Source organism: Cygnus olor, chromosome 3 (assembly GCF_009769625.2).
Source record: "Cygnus olor isolate bCygOlo1 chromosome 3, bCygOlo1.pri.v2, whole genome shotgun sequence".
In the NCBI taxonomy this organism is placed as follows: domain Eukaryota; kingdom Metazoa; phylum Chordata; class Aves; order Anseriformes; family Anatidae; genus Cygnus; species Cygnus olor.
This window is the reverse complement of record NC_049171.1, coordinates 111,995,644-112,011,735: the sequence shown is the minus strand read 5'-3', so window position 1 is coordinate 112,011,735 and position 16,092 is coordinate 111,995,644. Positions and strand designations below refer to the sequence as shown.

The window sequence follows — 16,092 nt, the reverse complement described above, 5'->3', positions numbered from 1 at the left end:
AGGTTGAACTTCTTTAACTCTGCTCTTGATTCTTTCAGTTTTCCTGTCTGGTAGAGGTTTTAGCAACAGCAGCTCTCTCTAATATCGGGTTTGCTTCTTGCTTCATTGGTCTAGGGCTTCCCTGTGATATCCTAGAATAGCTACTTGCCTGTGATGGCCTTAAGCCATTAATATCTCATTTTGGAGGAGACCCCTGGACAGCGTAGGATTTAAAGCATAGCAGAAGTGACTGGCCAACTGCCAGCCAGAGGACAAGTGGCTTCCCTTGAAATGACTGGCAGAGCTTGAGCACAGCCACGGCTGGTGGTGACTGAGGAGTAAACTGCGGCCTTATCCTGAGACCTGTGCCATCTTCCTGGCCTGCTGCACCTTGGAATGAGGGGGCGTGTGGTGGAACCTGATGTACAAGCAAGAGGACGGTCTTCTGAAGAAACATCACCTGATTTATCGTGAACAAATTAAAAATGTCCAAAATAAGTTTTTCATAATACTACTTATTTTTTAAATGCGTCCAAGTGAACTAACACACCTCATTTGCGTCCGTGCAAAGAACAACAATGCCAGAAAAACTGTAACAGCTTTAACCTGACCTGATCCCTACACTAATCCCAAATCCAGCAATCCCCTTTGCCTTGGTTCATTATCTCTGATGTCTGAAATTTAAATGCCACGTTCAAGAATTAGGTATTAATCTTTTTTGAATTCCTTTGGTACTGAAGGTCACTGAGTGTTTTCTTTAGAGGCAGGATTAATGAATTCTGGCTGTTTTGTAGAGAACACATTTAAAAGCTGAAATCTTCTTCCAAAGGTAACTTGAAACAAGCTGCGTTTTTTTCCTAGTGCCCTTTTTTGACTGCAAAATGCTCCTAAGATTTTCTTGATGTTTGCTGTTGATTAGTGCTCAGATGAGATGCTGAGTTAGCAACAGCTGTGAGACATGTCCCTTGGAACTTCATAATTATTTCATTTGTATTAAGGTGATTAAAAACTGAGAGCAGAATGTTCAGAGGTTTATCAAAATTCAAGCAGCTAAACTGAAAGTGTTGAGTGAAGTAATTCCACAGCTACGAGGAATGATGGTTATGCTTGTCAGTGGGTATTTGAGAGGTCACAGTTGATGCTGTAGTCTCAGAGTGGAGTCTGTAACAAATGCAAGAGAATATTCATTTTTCTTATCCCAAATGAAATGCCTCCATTTTTTCTCTTTTAGATTCAGTGGGGGGGGGGGGGGGGGGGGGGGGGGAGAAAATGTTACATTCTAAGGCATTTAACAAGTCAGTTCTTATCTCAGCCATTAAGAACATACTTAACAGTTTTTTTCAACTATTGTAGAATCAATATTTGGAGAATATTTCTGTTGTTTAAGTGAAAAGTAGAGGAGAACACATTAGCAGTACCTTGGCAAATTTAGAGTTGAAAAATACGTACTTTTTTCATTAAGATGCGAGCATTATGTGAAAGCAGTTTTCAGTTTGTTTTTCTTTGTGGGATGCATTTGGTTTAGCGTCCTCAACATGAGAAGCTTCAAGAACTTGGGTTGTAGCTGAGTCAAAGAAATTGGAATCATTAGAGAAATTCCTAAATAAAATAAACTTTTGTACTAGAACAAATAGCCTTTCTGTAACTTCCATTTCTCATGCAATCTTCCTAATAGGCAGCAGTCATAGTTGGGAAAGCAAATGCATCCCAAAAGCACTTGTTGGAGCAACTTAAAAGCAAATGACTGTTGAAGTCTGGTTTATGTTTTTTAACGCTTAGGGAACATCCTAAAACTTGATTGGTTTTAAATCCGTTCCTTATCTCTGTATCCCTAGGAAACTTTTCCTTTTATGACTTTTCATAGGAACTGCTCAGTACCGAGAATTTTGGTCAATACATAACTTCATAGTTTATTTCTGTAGATGTAAGTTCTGTAGACTTTATTTCTGGTTTACTAAAGAATAAGAAGCAAATGGTGGATGCTAGTCTGTTTTTAAAAAAAAAAAAAAAGCTTGCTAACAAAACCTTGCAAAATCTTTTTGGTAAAGACTACATTCTGTTTCTTCCATGACTGATACCATTCTGTGAATTCAACATTGATGGTAACTCCAGGTGTTCAGCTTTTGTTAATAATCATCAGTTTTTTTTAATTGAAATTTTACCCAGAGGAGAGCAGAAAAGCACAACTCTTAAGTATCAGATGAATGCCAGAGTCCTTTACTGTCACATTTGGGGTCTGTGCTACTTACTGGGTACCGATACTGCTGCTTTTATGATTTTCTTTCTTGCCTTTTTTTCCCCCTACCTAAGTTTATTTTCTGTAATTCCTTGCTTGTCTGGATACCCTGTAAGAATTCCTTGCTTGTACTTCCTTGCTGCTTAATCCCTTCTGTTGCTCCTGTGGATAAACTAAATGCTCACACCAAAGTGTAACATGGAGGCCGGATCTGACAGTCCAAATGCCAGAAGAGAAATGAGATTGTTGCCAACTCCCAGGTGCTATATTGGACTTCTGGACAAAGAAGACAATGACCATGAAATATGCGGAGGGACTCTTCCTGACCTTTGAGCACAAAAATGAGGGGCGTAAGCAGAGCTGAGGCTCTGAAAATACTAATTCTTTTGAAGGTTCCATGAATTATGTTCTGAGTTGGGTTCAGCTTGGAGGTAACGCATCCTGAACTTTTGTCATACTGTTTTAGCTCCATGAGTAGAGGGGCAAGGAAATAAGTTGCCCCTCAGAAGAGTAACAGAATTTGTGGATGGCCTGGAAAAATAATGTAGGATTGCCCGTGCAGTACCACTAGGTGATACCTCATTTCGGAAACTTACTGGGGCAGGTGTCAGGCATTTTTATGCGTTTCTTTAACTCTTTCTGTAGGTCAGAATCTCAGGAATGAGGTTGAGAATTTGGAGTAAACAGTGAAACTCGCTGCTCTTGAGTTGCTCCAACTTTTACGTGTCTTTTTAAGCCATCTGATTTCTTGTCTTCACTTAATTCTTTTGCATCACAATATCTAACTCAAAATTATTGCTTTAAGAAGACCTCAGGGGTAGATTTATTCTTTCAATATGCTTGGAGAAGTGCTAGAGAGCTTCTAATTCTGAGCTAGTGTTTGGGCTCTGCCTGGAGGACTTCTATGGAAAGCAAGTACGTTACTTTTGTATGAAGCAAGTACTGTGTAGCAGCGACCAAGTTATGTTAAATGTTAATGTCTAAATTTTGGCAGTTAGTCTGCCTTATTATCAGCTCTTAATTTTAGTCATTGTTTTTTAGTAACTATGCTGTGATATCCCAATTTAAAGTAGATTTTTTTTACTCTTAATGGCTGCAGTGAAAAGCTTAAAAGGTGGCTTAATTACCAAACACAAATGCTGAATTTGCTGGCAGTCTTATCTATGACATCTTCTTTACGAGTTTGCTTGTGATAATCAGTAAGATCTTTTTCTTGACTTGTTGGTCTTTCTGGTATTACAGGCTCCTCTCAGGCTAAGACACAACTTCTATATGTTCAGTAACTTGTTTAAAAACAAAACCAAAAAAACCCTCATCCGTTGGATTTAACCAAAAAGTGTATTCTATTAGGTGATGTTCTTGCTGCTTTTTCCAGTTGTACCTTATTCCTGCTTGTCTTGTTCTAAGCCATACTTGCTGATTTGTTGGGGTGTCTACAGAAACTTTGGGTGCGTCTTTCCTCTGTGCTCTGGTAAGCTCCTTGTAGGTTTTCATTGCTCTCATAAGTCACATATGAAATATACAAATTATAAAAGGTGAGATCTTGCATGTTTTTCTGATCATGAATTCAGATACTTGAATATTAATGTGTCTTGAAGTCTCTAGGGCTTTGTCTGAAACTTATTTTAATAAATGTTTAAACCACTGTGGATGTATGGCATGTTCTTTTCAGGCAAAAGTTTTTGCAGTCCTGATAAGAAACACCATCTGTCTTAAATTAGCTTGCCAACTTGCCTGTTAGTTGTTAATGGAGAATACAGTGCCAATCTATATGACAGCCAAAACTCAAGTAACATGTTAAATAATGGTCATTAAAAAAAAAAAAACAACTCTTCACCAAGCTGGCAATTCTTCATTGTTAAAGCTTTGAAAACAACAATATATGGAAGATGAGCTTGGAGGGGGAAAAATTCTCTATAACAGGTAGTAATTTTCATTAATCGTTAATTTAGGTGGTATGGAGAATAAGGAGGAAAAGATAGAGAAGCACTTTGCTTGTTTGTGAAGGAGGAATAGTTTTTTGAAATGCTGACTACAAGCCTCTGCAGTCTCACTGTTCCTGTTCCTCTTCACTTGTAGTAGTAAGTGATGGAGAACAGCTTTTTGTGTAATTTTATAATTGAAATTAATTATCTTGATTAAGCCCTAGTTCTGACTCCCAAGTGATGTGGCTTAGTTAACTGTTGCATTTGCAGGCTGTATTTTTTTTTTGTGAAAAATTCTAGTTAGTAATTTAGAAGATGCAGGAGCAGATAAAGTTCACCATATAGCAATGTTGACAAGACCTCATGATGTTCCTGTGCATTAAAAAAAATGCAGGAACACGCTGCTGTGGGAGGCTTTGGTACTTAAGTGTAACAGTCAACTGCAGTATCAAGGCAGTTGGCATGTTTTAAGGCCATTCACAGCAAGGATGAGCTGTTGCACTTGTACTTTGCTGAAGAAATAGCAGACCTCAGACAGCTACTCCTATGCATCTACTTAACTAATCTTGAAGAGACCACTCTTGACATTTCATTGAATTAATTCTCGACATTTCAGTGAATTCATTTGTTATCTGGCTGTGGAAACAGAAGCTTTGAAACAACCTAGCTTCTCACCTCTTGCAAGTGTTTGTACTGGTTGGCACTCATGCTTAACTTTTTGAGGACTTTTTTTTTTAGGACTGGCTTGCTGGCATTTAAAATACATTTAATCTGCTTTTATAAAAGCAGAAAAGTATTTGAAGGCTGACACTTAACCCCCTGAACATTTGACAAAAAGATGTGCAGACAAGTTGCATACAAACAGGTCTAGAAATGTTGCTAACATAGAACAGTTTTGCAATTTAATGTTTTACTGTGTACAAGCTTTTCTGTGTGAACAACTTCAGCTGTGAAGTTTAGCTTCTGCTGTTGATTTTGCAAAGTGCAATTTTCCTTTTTTTTTGTCCACAGCTTTTTGTCTTTCACTAAGAGGAAGCTTTCATAAACAGAATGACCTTAACTAGCCTGCTGTGGAGGAGCATGTACAAAATTGTTCTCAAGAAGAGAGAATGATCAGTATTTGAAATAGTTGCTGAAGAAAGAAATCAGGAAACATATTTTTTTAAATGGATAATATATGGGAGAAATAAAGACTAAAGGCCATTAGATTATCCTTAATCAGTAAAAAGGCGTAGCTGCCAAAAGAAGAGAGATTAGTAGAGAATATAATTGCAAAGCTTCGTTTTTTCTTAAACGAGCAAACTATATGTCATACGAACTTCTGAAGTTACTTCTGTGGTGTGCTTTGATTCATCTTTAGTGAACTGATATTTCTGCAGCATTCAGAATTTGGTCAGCTTTCTTGTTACTAGACTCTGGACTGTTCCTTTATAGGTAATTCTTTTGGTCTAGGAGTCATGATTTTGCTGGTGGTTAATGAAGAAAGAACTTGCAGGGATCTAAGAGTGTTCAAGAAAGTCTCAGGACTGTTTCAAAAAGAAAAGGATTTCAAAATATCAGTCATTTTCCAGCCACGTGTTTTAATCATGTAACTCAAGAGAAAAGAGTTAAACTCCGGCAGTATGGTAGTAATACCCAGATGCAGCTAGGGAAAGCATGTTTTATACTAGGTGTAGGTGCCAAATAAATCTGTTGGGGAGTGTTGATGCTGTACAACCTGCGTTTCTTCAAGAGGCTGCGTCACTCATCTCTAAATGTGCTAATATGGTGTACATGACAGGATACTCACTTATGTGAGGTATGCTAAATATATATCTGGCAGGAAGAACTAATAATATAATGTGTTTTTTAATAGGCAATCTTGGAGTTTTGTCGGAACCTTTTACGCTACACATTATTATACAAGTATCACTTCATCAGAGAATAAATGACAGCTGCTGTTTGGAGATTTTACAATAACTTTTGTCTTTATAAATGGGTATAATCTTAAAACTTTAGGAATAAAGTCAGTGCAGTGTCCGTTTGCTGAATAAGGGTTATAATTATAAAATGTGATAATCATCAATTTTTCTGTTAGTATGCAGAATCTAATATTTTCCAGCATTCTTTAGAATACTATCTGGTGTTAAATATTAACTCTGCATTAAAACCATATAAATAACAATGTACACCCATTTTTCCCCTTTTCTTATAGGGCTCATTTGATACTTCATGAAGTTCTGTAGCTGTGCTTACTAACCTGCTTGTTTTAAGTCGTTAAGGTGGATGTTGTTGTAGGCCTTAATCTTACCCACCACCTATCTGTCATTCAACAGCAAGAAAATATTCAACCTGTTTTAGCACTTGTGTTTCAGGGCTTACGTTTCACTTCATGCTGTCTGAACACATACTGATTGTATCTGGAGACAAATAAGGGACATCTTTTTACTGCTTTTCAAAATGCAGTGAAAAATGCCAGCTCCCAAGACCAAATCATTAAACTCATCTGTGAGGAACAAGTCTTTGGTGCATAGGAAAACCTTTGTTTGTCCAGCTTACAGGTGTGCAAACAGGAATCTCAAGTGTGGCATGAGTAGGTTGAGCCTCTATTCTCGCCAAAAAAGGGGGGATTAAAACATTTTTGAAAATCTAGTGGATTTTTGGATTCTCCTGTGAAAGTGAACGCAGCACATCAAAAACAGGTAACTACTTTTTAAAATACCCTATTTAAATACAGCAGATACTGAATAGTCATGTATGGTTTGCACTGCCGCTTACTAGATTTTTCTAATTTTTTGTAGAGATCCAAGTTCCAGTCCTGGATAGGTAAGTATTCCTAACATTTCTTGTTAGCATTAACTATTTCAGAGAAAAACTAAGCTGGAGTTGAATCACTTTTTTCTCTAGTCTCCAAACACTTCGTAGGCTACTTCACATAGACAACTTGATTATGGTATTGCATGTGCATCTAGATTCATAGTAAAACTGCTTTATAAACATAATACTTAGTTCATTAACTGAAGAAAGTTACTCCCATTTCCTTCCCGGTTTTTAGAAGCATTTTATGCTGTTTTAGCCAGATCGATTTCAGTGGCCTGCACTAGAAATTAACTTTGTCCCAACATCTCACCAAGTATATAAGTTCCCAGAACAGTCTTTTAATGTAGTTCTGATTGTATATTTGTATGTGCATGTGCACAAGTGCACTGGTTTTAATTCAACTTTCTCCTTTAATTTGCAGCCTTCCAGTCTGGTGTTTTTCTTGCCTCTTCATGGCCTCGTGTCTTAAGAGCAGCCTAGCTGGATTCCCTGGTTCCTGTTTCTTCTTATTTCAAAATTCTGCTTTCTTCAGTTTTAAATCCTATACCTTTTTATATTCATATACATACACCAAGCTTTTACTGCTTGTTTTGGTCTTCACTGGTTTTCTAAGACTTTGGTTGGGTTCCGTCCAAGATTTTCCACGTGGCACCGTTCTCTTTGATTCCCAGCTGCAGTGAAAGAAGTTGCTCTTGCAGAATAAAGAAGTTACTCTTGCAGAATATCTCAGTCATGGTTTTTAGGTTTAGGGACCTGACTGTCCCCACCCTGTCAGTTCCTATTCTGCTTCTTTGACTTGCTATAAGTAGACATTGGGGAAGATGTTAAGGCTCTCTTCTGCTACTCTACTTATAAAGCAATGTATGAACTTTTTTAAAGAAGCAAGAGGGTTTGTGTGTTATGGGGGCATAAGGATCGTGAATGTGTGTTCTGGAGGCAAAAAAAGAAAAAAGCAAACAACGCACACAACCCAACACATCTCTTCTCAGACATGTTTAGATTCATGAGATGTTTGTTCTGCCCCTTTCTGTCCTTAATAGGAAATGCAATCGCATGCTTCCAGGCTAAATGTAGTTCTCTTTTTTCTTCTGTCAAGTAATCTCTTAATTTGTGTACAATTTGCATAATTTTAAGGACTCTTTCTGCACCAGAGCTCAGCTGTGGAATCCCTTACACTCCACACACCAAAAGAGAACGACTTATGAATAGAATGTGTTATATACTCATCTTAAATATGTTTTCTTCTATAAAACACTCCCTCAAATAATTTTTGATAAGGTTTGGTTGTGAATCTCTTCAGCTACCTGGTCACTCCTTTGCTGACTGAATCCACATAAACATTAAGTATGTGTGCATTGCAATCTTCTCTGGCTCAAAGGCATTTGAGGAAAAATACCAGCATTTATTTCTATTGTCTTTTGGAGTTCATGTTATGGTAGTTGTGGTTTCCTCTTAAGTTCTGTATGTTTCTGTATGATTTAAGTTCAAAGTGACTGTACCCCCATAAAGTTTTAGTTTTTGTTGCTATGGATATTGTAGTACAGCAAGGATTTTAAATCTTAGCATTTAACTTTCCATTCAGCTACAATGCAGGAACACATTAAGATACTACTTACAAAATAATATTTAAATGTAAAGTTAATTTCTGGGCATGTAAACCTCACTTTCCCATCACTTTTCCTGTGTGAATATTTTGGGGAGGGGGAGAACATGTACTGGGATTTTCTTTTGCTAATTGGGCAAAGTTTGTCGTGGCAATTCATAAGGACATGTATGTTTTTGTTCTTAAAATAAAATGGTAAAGCAGCTTCCGTGTGTGTGAAGTCTTGAAATTAAATCCTATCTTAGCTTGAAAAGTAGCATTTGCATAATTTATAAGTAATTGGCGACTTCAGTTTTGGTTTTTACAATATAGGGTTGAAGTTACTACTCTGTATCATGTGGACTGCTGATATTTTCATGGGAACTCTCATCAGAGGGAGACCTCAGTGGTTTTATATTACTTTCTATATTTTGGTAACATAGAACTATCCAAATAAAATAAGTTGTTGTTGGTTTAGTGTGTGTGTGTGTGTATGTATATATATATATATATATATATATATATATAAAAATATGGATAACTTGTATTACTGAAGATATTTACAGTGCTGAAACTTACAATAGTTCTCTAAGTGAACCTGGGAATAATTGTGGCTTTGTTCTTTTTTGTGTTGCAGGGAAATGAGGCAAGCTACCCTTTGGAAATGTGCTCGCACTGTAAGTTTTTTTTTAACCACTACATTATATTGTTACAGGCTAATATTATTTATGTACAACTTCTCGTGTGAATTTACAGAATTTGCTGCTTGAAAAGTTAATGCAGTTTATACAGTAAGCGCAAAAATTAAAAGGTGAAAGATTACCTTTGAAAAATGTAGGCTTTTGCTGTTAGACTGATTTTTTTTTTTCCTTTTTCTATGGAAACTATCGTAAGTTTGTTTCGTATTCTGGTGTCCATACAATGAAGTGTTAATTGGTAGTTCAACCAGTCAGGCTTTTCCATGGGTCCCAATGCCAGTTTCTCAGGGCTGTGGAACAGCTTGTGGTGCAGTATGTGCTATCTCAGGAGCTAAGTATATTGCCTAGGCTGTCTTGGCACCCTTGGAGAAAGAGAGGTTGAAGCTGTAAGAGGATTTTTTTTTCTCTCCTTCCTGTGTATGCTTGCAGCCAGGCATTTAGGTGAGAAGCCACTTAAGTTGGTGTTATTTGCTTTTGGCCGTGTGACAATAAAACTCGTTGCTCTGTCTCATGAGGTTAGGCTACCCTGTAAAAACACCAAAATATTTCTTGCCTAAAGCTGCCCAAAGAAAGGGTTGTCTTGTGAAATGTCCCGGCAGCGTTATGCTGAATGTACTTATTTTTAACTGTTTTTTTTCCTTGACCATTTTAGTTCAGCACTAAATCATGCATAGGCCTGCGCATGTATGTCTGAACTCTTAATAGAATTAGTATTCTTTGGTTAATCGGTTCTTATTTTTAAATAGAAAAAATTCTTCAAATTAGGAATTAACTTCTAGACTGCTTTCACAATGCTAGTCATACCTGAATTCCAGCTCTAATCATAAGTCAAACAGTAATGTGAAATAAGTATATGCAGAGGAATCTTTTTCTAAGCATTTTTCAGAGAAATGAGGCTTTTGCTAATAACTTGCAAGTCTTCAATGCCTAGTGTATGTCCTTGTTAATTAGTTTGTCATCAGCTAGCAAAGACTTGCACATGAGGAGCATCTTACCCACTTCACTAAAGCACTGCACTGTGGTCTTATGCTCTCAATATATATCTTGTTAAGTATGTATATGTGGGTAGAACTTCCTAGGCAGTGCAGACATTAGCAGTCTTTTTCTGAATCTTATATCTGGTTTTATGCTACTGCTCTACTGGTCAGATTTTCCTTAGGGACGAGTTGACCTTTGAAGATAACTTTTTATTAGCCATATCACTGAGTTGTAAGCAGCAAGTTGCTATTATAAACTTTTAATTCTGGGACAAGCTGTATTTATTCGTAGCTACTATTAACCTAAAGGTTCATTGCTGAGCTTGTTTACCCACTTTTATTGCAGAGGAGATGATTTCTGTGTTATATTCTGTGGTTAAACAGTATTTTGAGGATATCATGTAAATCTGAGGTTTTGCATGATTAAAACTTTCTGCTCTGATGGACCTTCTCACGGTAGAGAGCATGTCACTGCTTGTCTGGGCAACGCAACTACAAACAGTGGGGAAGATGTAGTTACTGTAGAAGTCCCTCTCGTTTGTGACTGATCTCTGGAATGGTTGCACTGTGCTTCAAGATTCCGCGTGCCTGAGTAAAGTGGAAGATCTAGGGATTGAGGGCCATGGGTACAGACTGGACAATGTTTTTAAAGATCATTTGATAAGGATTTTTGAATGGTAAACTTCTGGGTGACTGAAAGAGTAACCAATTTATGCTGTCTTCATGGTGGCAGGGTCATAACCCCCCTACCTGGCCCTGCAGTCACTGCTGTCTCGGTGTCTCGTGTTATAAGAATTTTGTTTTGAAGTTTGCAGTAATGGAAAGGAAATTCAGGATATTATGCAGGGTATGTATACCATTAACAAAACTACAGTATTTCTTTTACTCTACCCTTCATTTTAGAATACTATTATTTTTCTGTAGGTGAATTGGCATTGCTGGATTCCCTTAAAAAAAAATGTTACTTTCTCAGCCGTGCTGTTTGAGAAATTACTGAAAATCTACTGCTGTTTCACATGGAAAAAAATTGATTTGAACCAAATTGTCAAATTATCCACAAGAAAAAAATATCATAGCAAAAAACTGTGAAGAAAATAGTTTTATATTTATGTTTTGGTTTTAGGTTAAGGAGACTAGTACCTCTTTTCTAACTTAGAAATTGTAATTGACACATCTGAAGTCATGAAAAGGATTAGACCAGCTGCGTGTAAGCATATACAAGACAAGTGGTTGAATGTGTTCTCAAGGGCGTCATCTTTTTGAAATTTGATCTCCAAGACTGAAATGGCTGTCTTGGTTGCTGCTCTGAAACATTATATTCCTGCACCAGACAAGGCTGTGGCTAGACCTTCAGCAAAAGCTCTCACCTCTGTTTTATTTTGAGATCTCTGCAGTCCATTCTTTTGGAAAATGTGTATTTTTTTTATCTGGAAACACTTCAAATTTAGTAATGTTCTCTTTACAGAAAACTTTTTTCTAATGTTTTACAAGGATATTAAAGCATTAGGAAAGTATTATTTTTACTGATATTTTAGAAAGTGTAATATAGGCTTTCTGTCACCATATTTTCTCTTCAGTTTTTTAGTTATGAGTTAGAGTTAGTATTTTAAGAGTATCTGAAAAGCCAATCTTTTATGTGTATCTTTAAGTATTTAGATAAACACTTAGATTTCAGAAGTGCACCTCTCTGCTGAGATGTACAGCTTTTCTCAGGTGAGTGCACTGTGCAGCAATGAATGCACAGCACTTCTGAAGACACAAGCAGTTACCCTGTTAAAATATCATTAAATCTAGTGGATTTTAAAGAGATGTGTATTTTAAGGTATTCTTTTACTTGTGGCTTTCACATTAATAGCAAACTAACCATGCAGGTGCACCTTTACTTTGACTGGAAGCAATAACACTAAATTTTTCTGAAATAACTTATTTCAAAGTAGAGTGCAATGCACTTCAGATATGCTTTTAATGAGGCTTTTTGAGTTGCCACTTGAATGCCTTTTATAATACTATTTGAGCATCAGTGATGTGAATAACAGCTTGAAACAAACTTACTTTTTAAAATACTTTATGGATCATCATCTCTGTTGTTCTGTGTTAAGGAAAGGAGTGGTATATTCAATAGTCTGTAGCAGCATATTAGAGTGTGTCCAGCTAGAAGATTAAGCTGCTGTACTAAAATGGAGTTACACAAATCTATTTGCATGTCATTTCATGGAAGCATGTAGTTCTTGCGTTTTAACCTGATTCATAGCATTTCTAGGTGTATGCAAATGAGTTCAGAATATGAAGCAGGTATTGTTGCCTCTGGAATTGCAATACTTGTCTGAAAGAGGAATCATTTGAAAATATTGATATTTCTTTAAAAGGTGAATGAAATTCAAATTGGATTATGAAAAAACTTAAAACTGAATAACTTGATATTTTTTACAGGGCTATGAGCAAAGCATTCTTAAAAGAATCACCAGGTATAATTTCTAGCTAGTTAGTATCTTCTGTAAGGCCAGGCATGGGTGATAAGCTGATGGGATATTCTTCTGTGTAAAAGCCGAGGAAGCCTTACATCAGCGGGTGAGTGGAGCACAAAAAAGGCTAACTTGAGTTTGAGGTTAGAGGAACGCTCACTGCAGCCAGAGCTCGAGGAAGCTCAGACCACTGTGATGAGTCACAGGCAAGCTCTGCCTCAAATGATGTAAACAAAGCTTGGTCCTCCTTATTCTGCTCAGTGATGTTATCACCCTGTTTACACTTTAGTGGACTTGGACCTCCTTGGATTTCCCAGTGTTTTCATCTCTATCCTGGTCTCCTGAGCTTGAGTCTTGTGAAATTCTGCCTGCTACTGCCACCATCAGTCCTTCTGGCTCAAATACCTTCATCAGGATTATCCTATGCCTTGCATTCCAGTAGAGCTTCGGGATGTTTGTGTGAGCATAAGGTTGCCTGTAAGGAGACCTTAGAGAAGAAGTAAAGAAGTATTTTTTTTCAGCCTCTGATAACTTAATTCACTGCTCTGGCCTTCAGTGATAGCTATGTGAAATTCTAGGAGAGTCAACCTGCTGCTAAATACTAAGGAAAGAGTAGCCTTGTAAGAAGGGGGCACGTCCATCATAGGTAAGGACTGTTGTGTGTGTGTATTTGTAGAGGAAGTCTGAAAAAAAATACATAGGATAATATTGGAATTTGCTCTTACAATAAATGTTTGCTTTTTTTCCTTAAAAGCTAGCCAAACAAAATCTCTACATGGTTCAGCTCAGCCAGAGAGAATTGTCACAGGTGCTGACTGAACTGAAGGAAAAAGGATAGGCAAAACCTCTTGAAATTTCAAAGAAGGCTTCAAAAATTAAAATAAAATCTGTTTTATTATTTTTTGATTTTTTGAAAGCCATTTTATAAAGACAACTATTTACTGAAATATGATTTTAAGTGTATAAGCTCTTTAAGTTAGGTCTTTTTAAAATGTAGGTGATGCTTGCAGTGTGTTTAAAGAAAAAATTGTTCTGATGGGAAATGCTCAGTAAATTAAAATTATGAAACTGATCTGCAGATGCTGATTTTATCTGTATGTTCATGATGAACAGCAGCTTTTATACATGTGAACTGTTAAAGGAAATATGCCTGTTCCCATAACTGCTCTGATTACCGTGAAATTTTTTCTCCCAGTATGCTCATCCATGGTGTATCTGCTGCCAGAAACAAAGCTTTAGACAAAACCTACGCATGGCCAGCTTTGGCAGAGATAGTTTCATTACTCCTGTTCTTTGACCTCCCTGTCCCTGCACGCCCTGCTCTGCCCCTCCCAAGGGTAGAACCTCCTTGGCTCTGCAGTGCAGGCAAACCCTTGTTTGAATGTGTCAAAGTTAGGAGTGAGAAATTTCTAATACCCCTTTCTCCTAGAATCTCTGCTCAGCATCTGCATTCTGAACTGCAGTTGAACTGTCTGGAGACTCTTGTGATTTCATGATTTGAGTGGTTGCTGCTTTGCCACTGTTCAGCAAAACACACAAAGCATTCTGGAGCGGTTTCCTTAGGTGCCTTTCCAATGCATTCGCATCTTCTGATTCTCGTCTTCACTGTCCTTAATCTTAAAATCCTTGACTGTGATCCTCAAATTTTAAAAAATAAATAAAAAAAGTGCTTCATTTCCTCTTAAGTACTGTGATTGTGTAAGTTCAAGTCTCATGCATGACTGGTTAACAGGGGTTTGTATGCCTAGCAGGTGATGTTAGAGCACTGTTATAGCACTGCTTGTCAGGATTGTGTGCTGTAGATCTGTCTCTGAATGTCCTAGTAAAATGTAGCTTTTGAATTCATATTGGTAGGTCCTGCTAAAACATAGAGACTAGCTTGAGATAAAATACCCTTGTAGTTTGCCTTCTTAGCACATCTTGTGGAAGTTCTTTGCTATCTGTTGGAGTAGGTGAGTGTGATGGCAGAAGTGGTCCAGTACTTTAGTGTCATTTTTGTGTAATAATCGAATGTAAAGCTGTGTTGGACTGACTTGTGTGTGAGGTGATCAGCTCAACTTAGGGCAGGCTATTGGCAGAACTCTGGATTTCATTTTTGGTCTTTGCTTATATACTTAAGAGGAAAAATACCATGGACTTCAGCTTCCAAACGAGGAAATGGACTAGAGTAGTCATGAGACAGGACTCTACTGAATGCTGCTTTGGCATTCTGAGACAGTGATGCTGTGTCTGCTGGTCTTCAGGCCTGGCTCAGACATCTCTTTGTCTGTGTTCTGGTTTGGTAATTTTTTTGTAGTTGTTTTTGGATACGTGTGGTTTTCTTAAATGTAACTTAATGGTTCAAAACTTACAATTCATAGCTCATTGATTTGTTTGGCAGGGGAGGTAAGATCAGGTATATTACTGCTTCTTTAATTTTTCTCCATTGTGATTTTGTGAAATTACAGAACTATAAAGTATTTCAGGTTGCTTAGCTTAGGGAGCAATAGTTCAATTTCAGTCAGTGTTACCTTTTTTATTAAGATTGGAAGTGACACTTCACTGATGCGGTAAGAGAAGGACAGTATTATGTATGCAATAGATAATACTTTGAATTTGCTTTTTAAATATTCTAAAGTGAAGTTAAATATTGTTACTAAATAATGCATATATCTTTATTGGTTGATTTGTAAACAGTGTTATCAAGGAACTTAATTGAAAGTTTGACTGCTTTGGTGTAGAGGAATCTTCTGGTCTCTGAATCTGCTACAATTTCTAAACATAAAGCTCTGCATGTTGGCAGTCCTTACATATCAGAAAGTCTAAGTGCTATTTGTTTTTATGTTGCACTTTTACAAAAGCCTAAGAGGGTATTAATGTGGTGTGAAATGGATGAGGTGGTATGTCTGTGCCTCATAGAAGCTGAGAAACAGTTTCTTTTGCTATCAGAGGAAATGCATTAAACAGAGCTAAGAAATTTTGAGGAGATTGTTAATGTTAGGAAAGAAACTTGTATGGCAAGTTGGACAGAAACCTTCAGGTGCTGTAAGATATATTTGCTGTGGTTTGTTGTATGCTAGCCACTTTCTAGTACTTCCTACGAACCACAGTTCCTCCTTCATACCCAAACATGGTGAGTAATTTGTGAACTAACTTCGGTGTGTTAAATCAAGCTGCTGATAGGAAATTTCTAGGTTGTTATGGAGAAAAAATTTCAAGCTTTTCAGCACTGACAGAGAGAGAGAAGTGGTGTGTTTTTTTTTTTAAGGAGTGGTTATATGCTCACAGCTTTAGTCTATTCCTGGTGAAATCAGATGCGAAGTAGGGTACGAGGTATATGCTGTAACTAAGGGTTTGCTTTAAACTTGAAGGGAGGTGAAGCGGTACTGCTGCAGAACCTGAACCTGTTTTAACTCTGTGACAGAAAATAGGTGTACGAATATTATGGCTACATG

The 16,092-nt window shown here is 37.2% G+C and overlaps 1 protein-coding gene across 3 annotated transcripts in view; it reads left to right on the top strand.

The window, feature by feature from the left end:
• Positions 1–16,092, top strand: part of PPP3R1 (protein phosphatase 3 regulatory subunit B, alpha) — a 38,126-nt gene that overhangs the window by 14,570 nt on the left and 7,464 nt on the right. Inside the window, exons 2-4 of one of the 3 annotated variants that reach the window (XM_040553177.1) lie at positions 6,674–6,821; positions 6,921–6,945; positions 9,159–9,198. In XM_040553177.1, the coding sequence (XP_040409111.1) occupies positions 9,186–9,198 (13 nt within the window). In that variant the 5' untranslated portion in view covers positions 6,674–6,821; positions 6,921–6,945; positions 9,159–9,185. Of the gene's footprint in view, positions 1–6,673; positions 6,822–6,920; positions 6,946–9,158; positions 9,199–10,950; positions 11,044–16,092 lie in introns of those variants that run through there. The other 2 variants (XM_040553176.1, XM_040553178.1) reach the window with 2 other exon arrangements.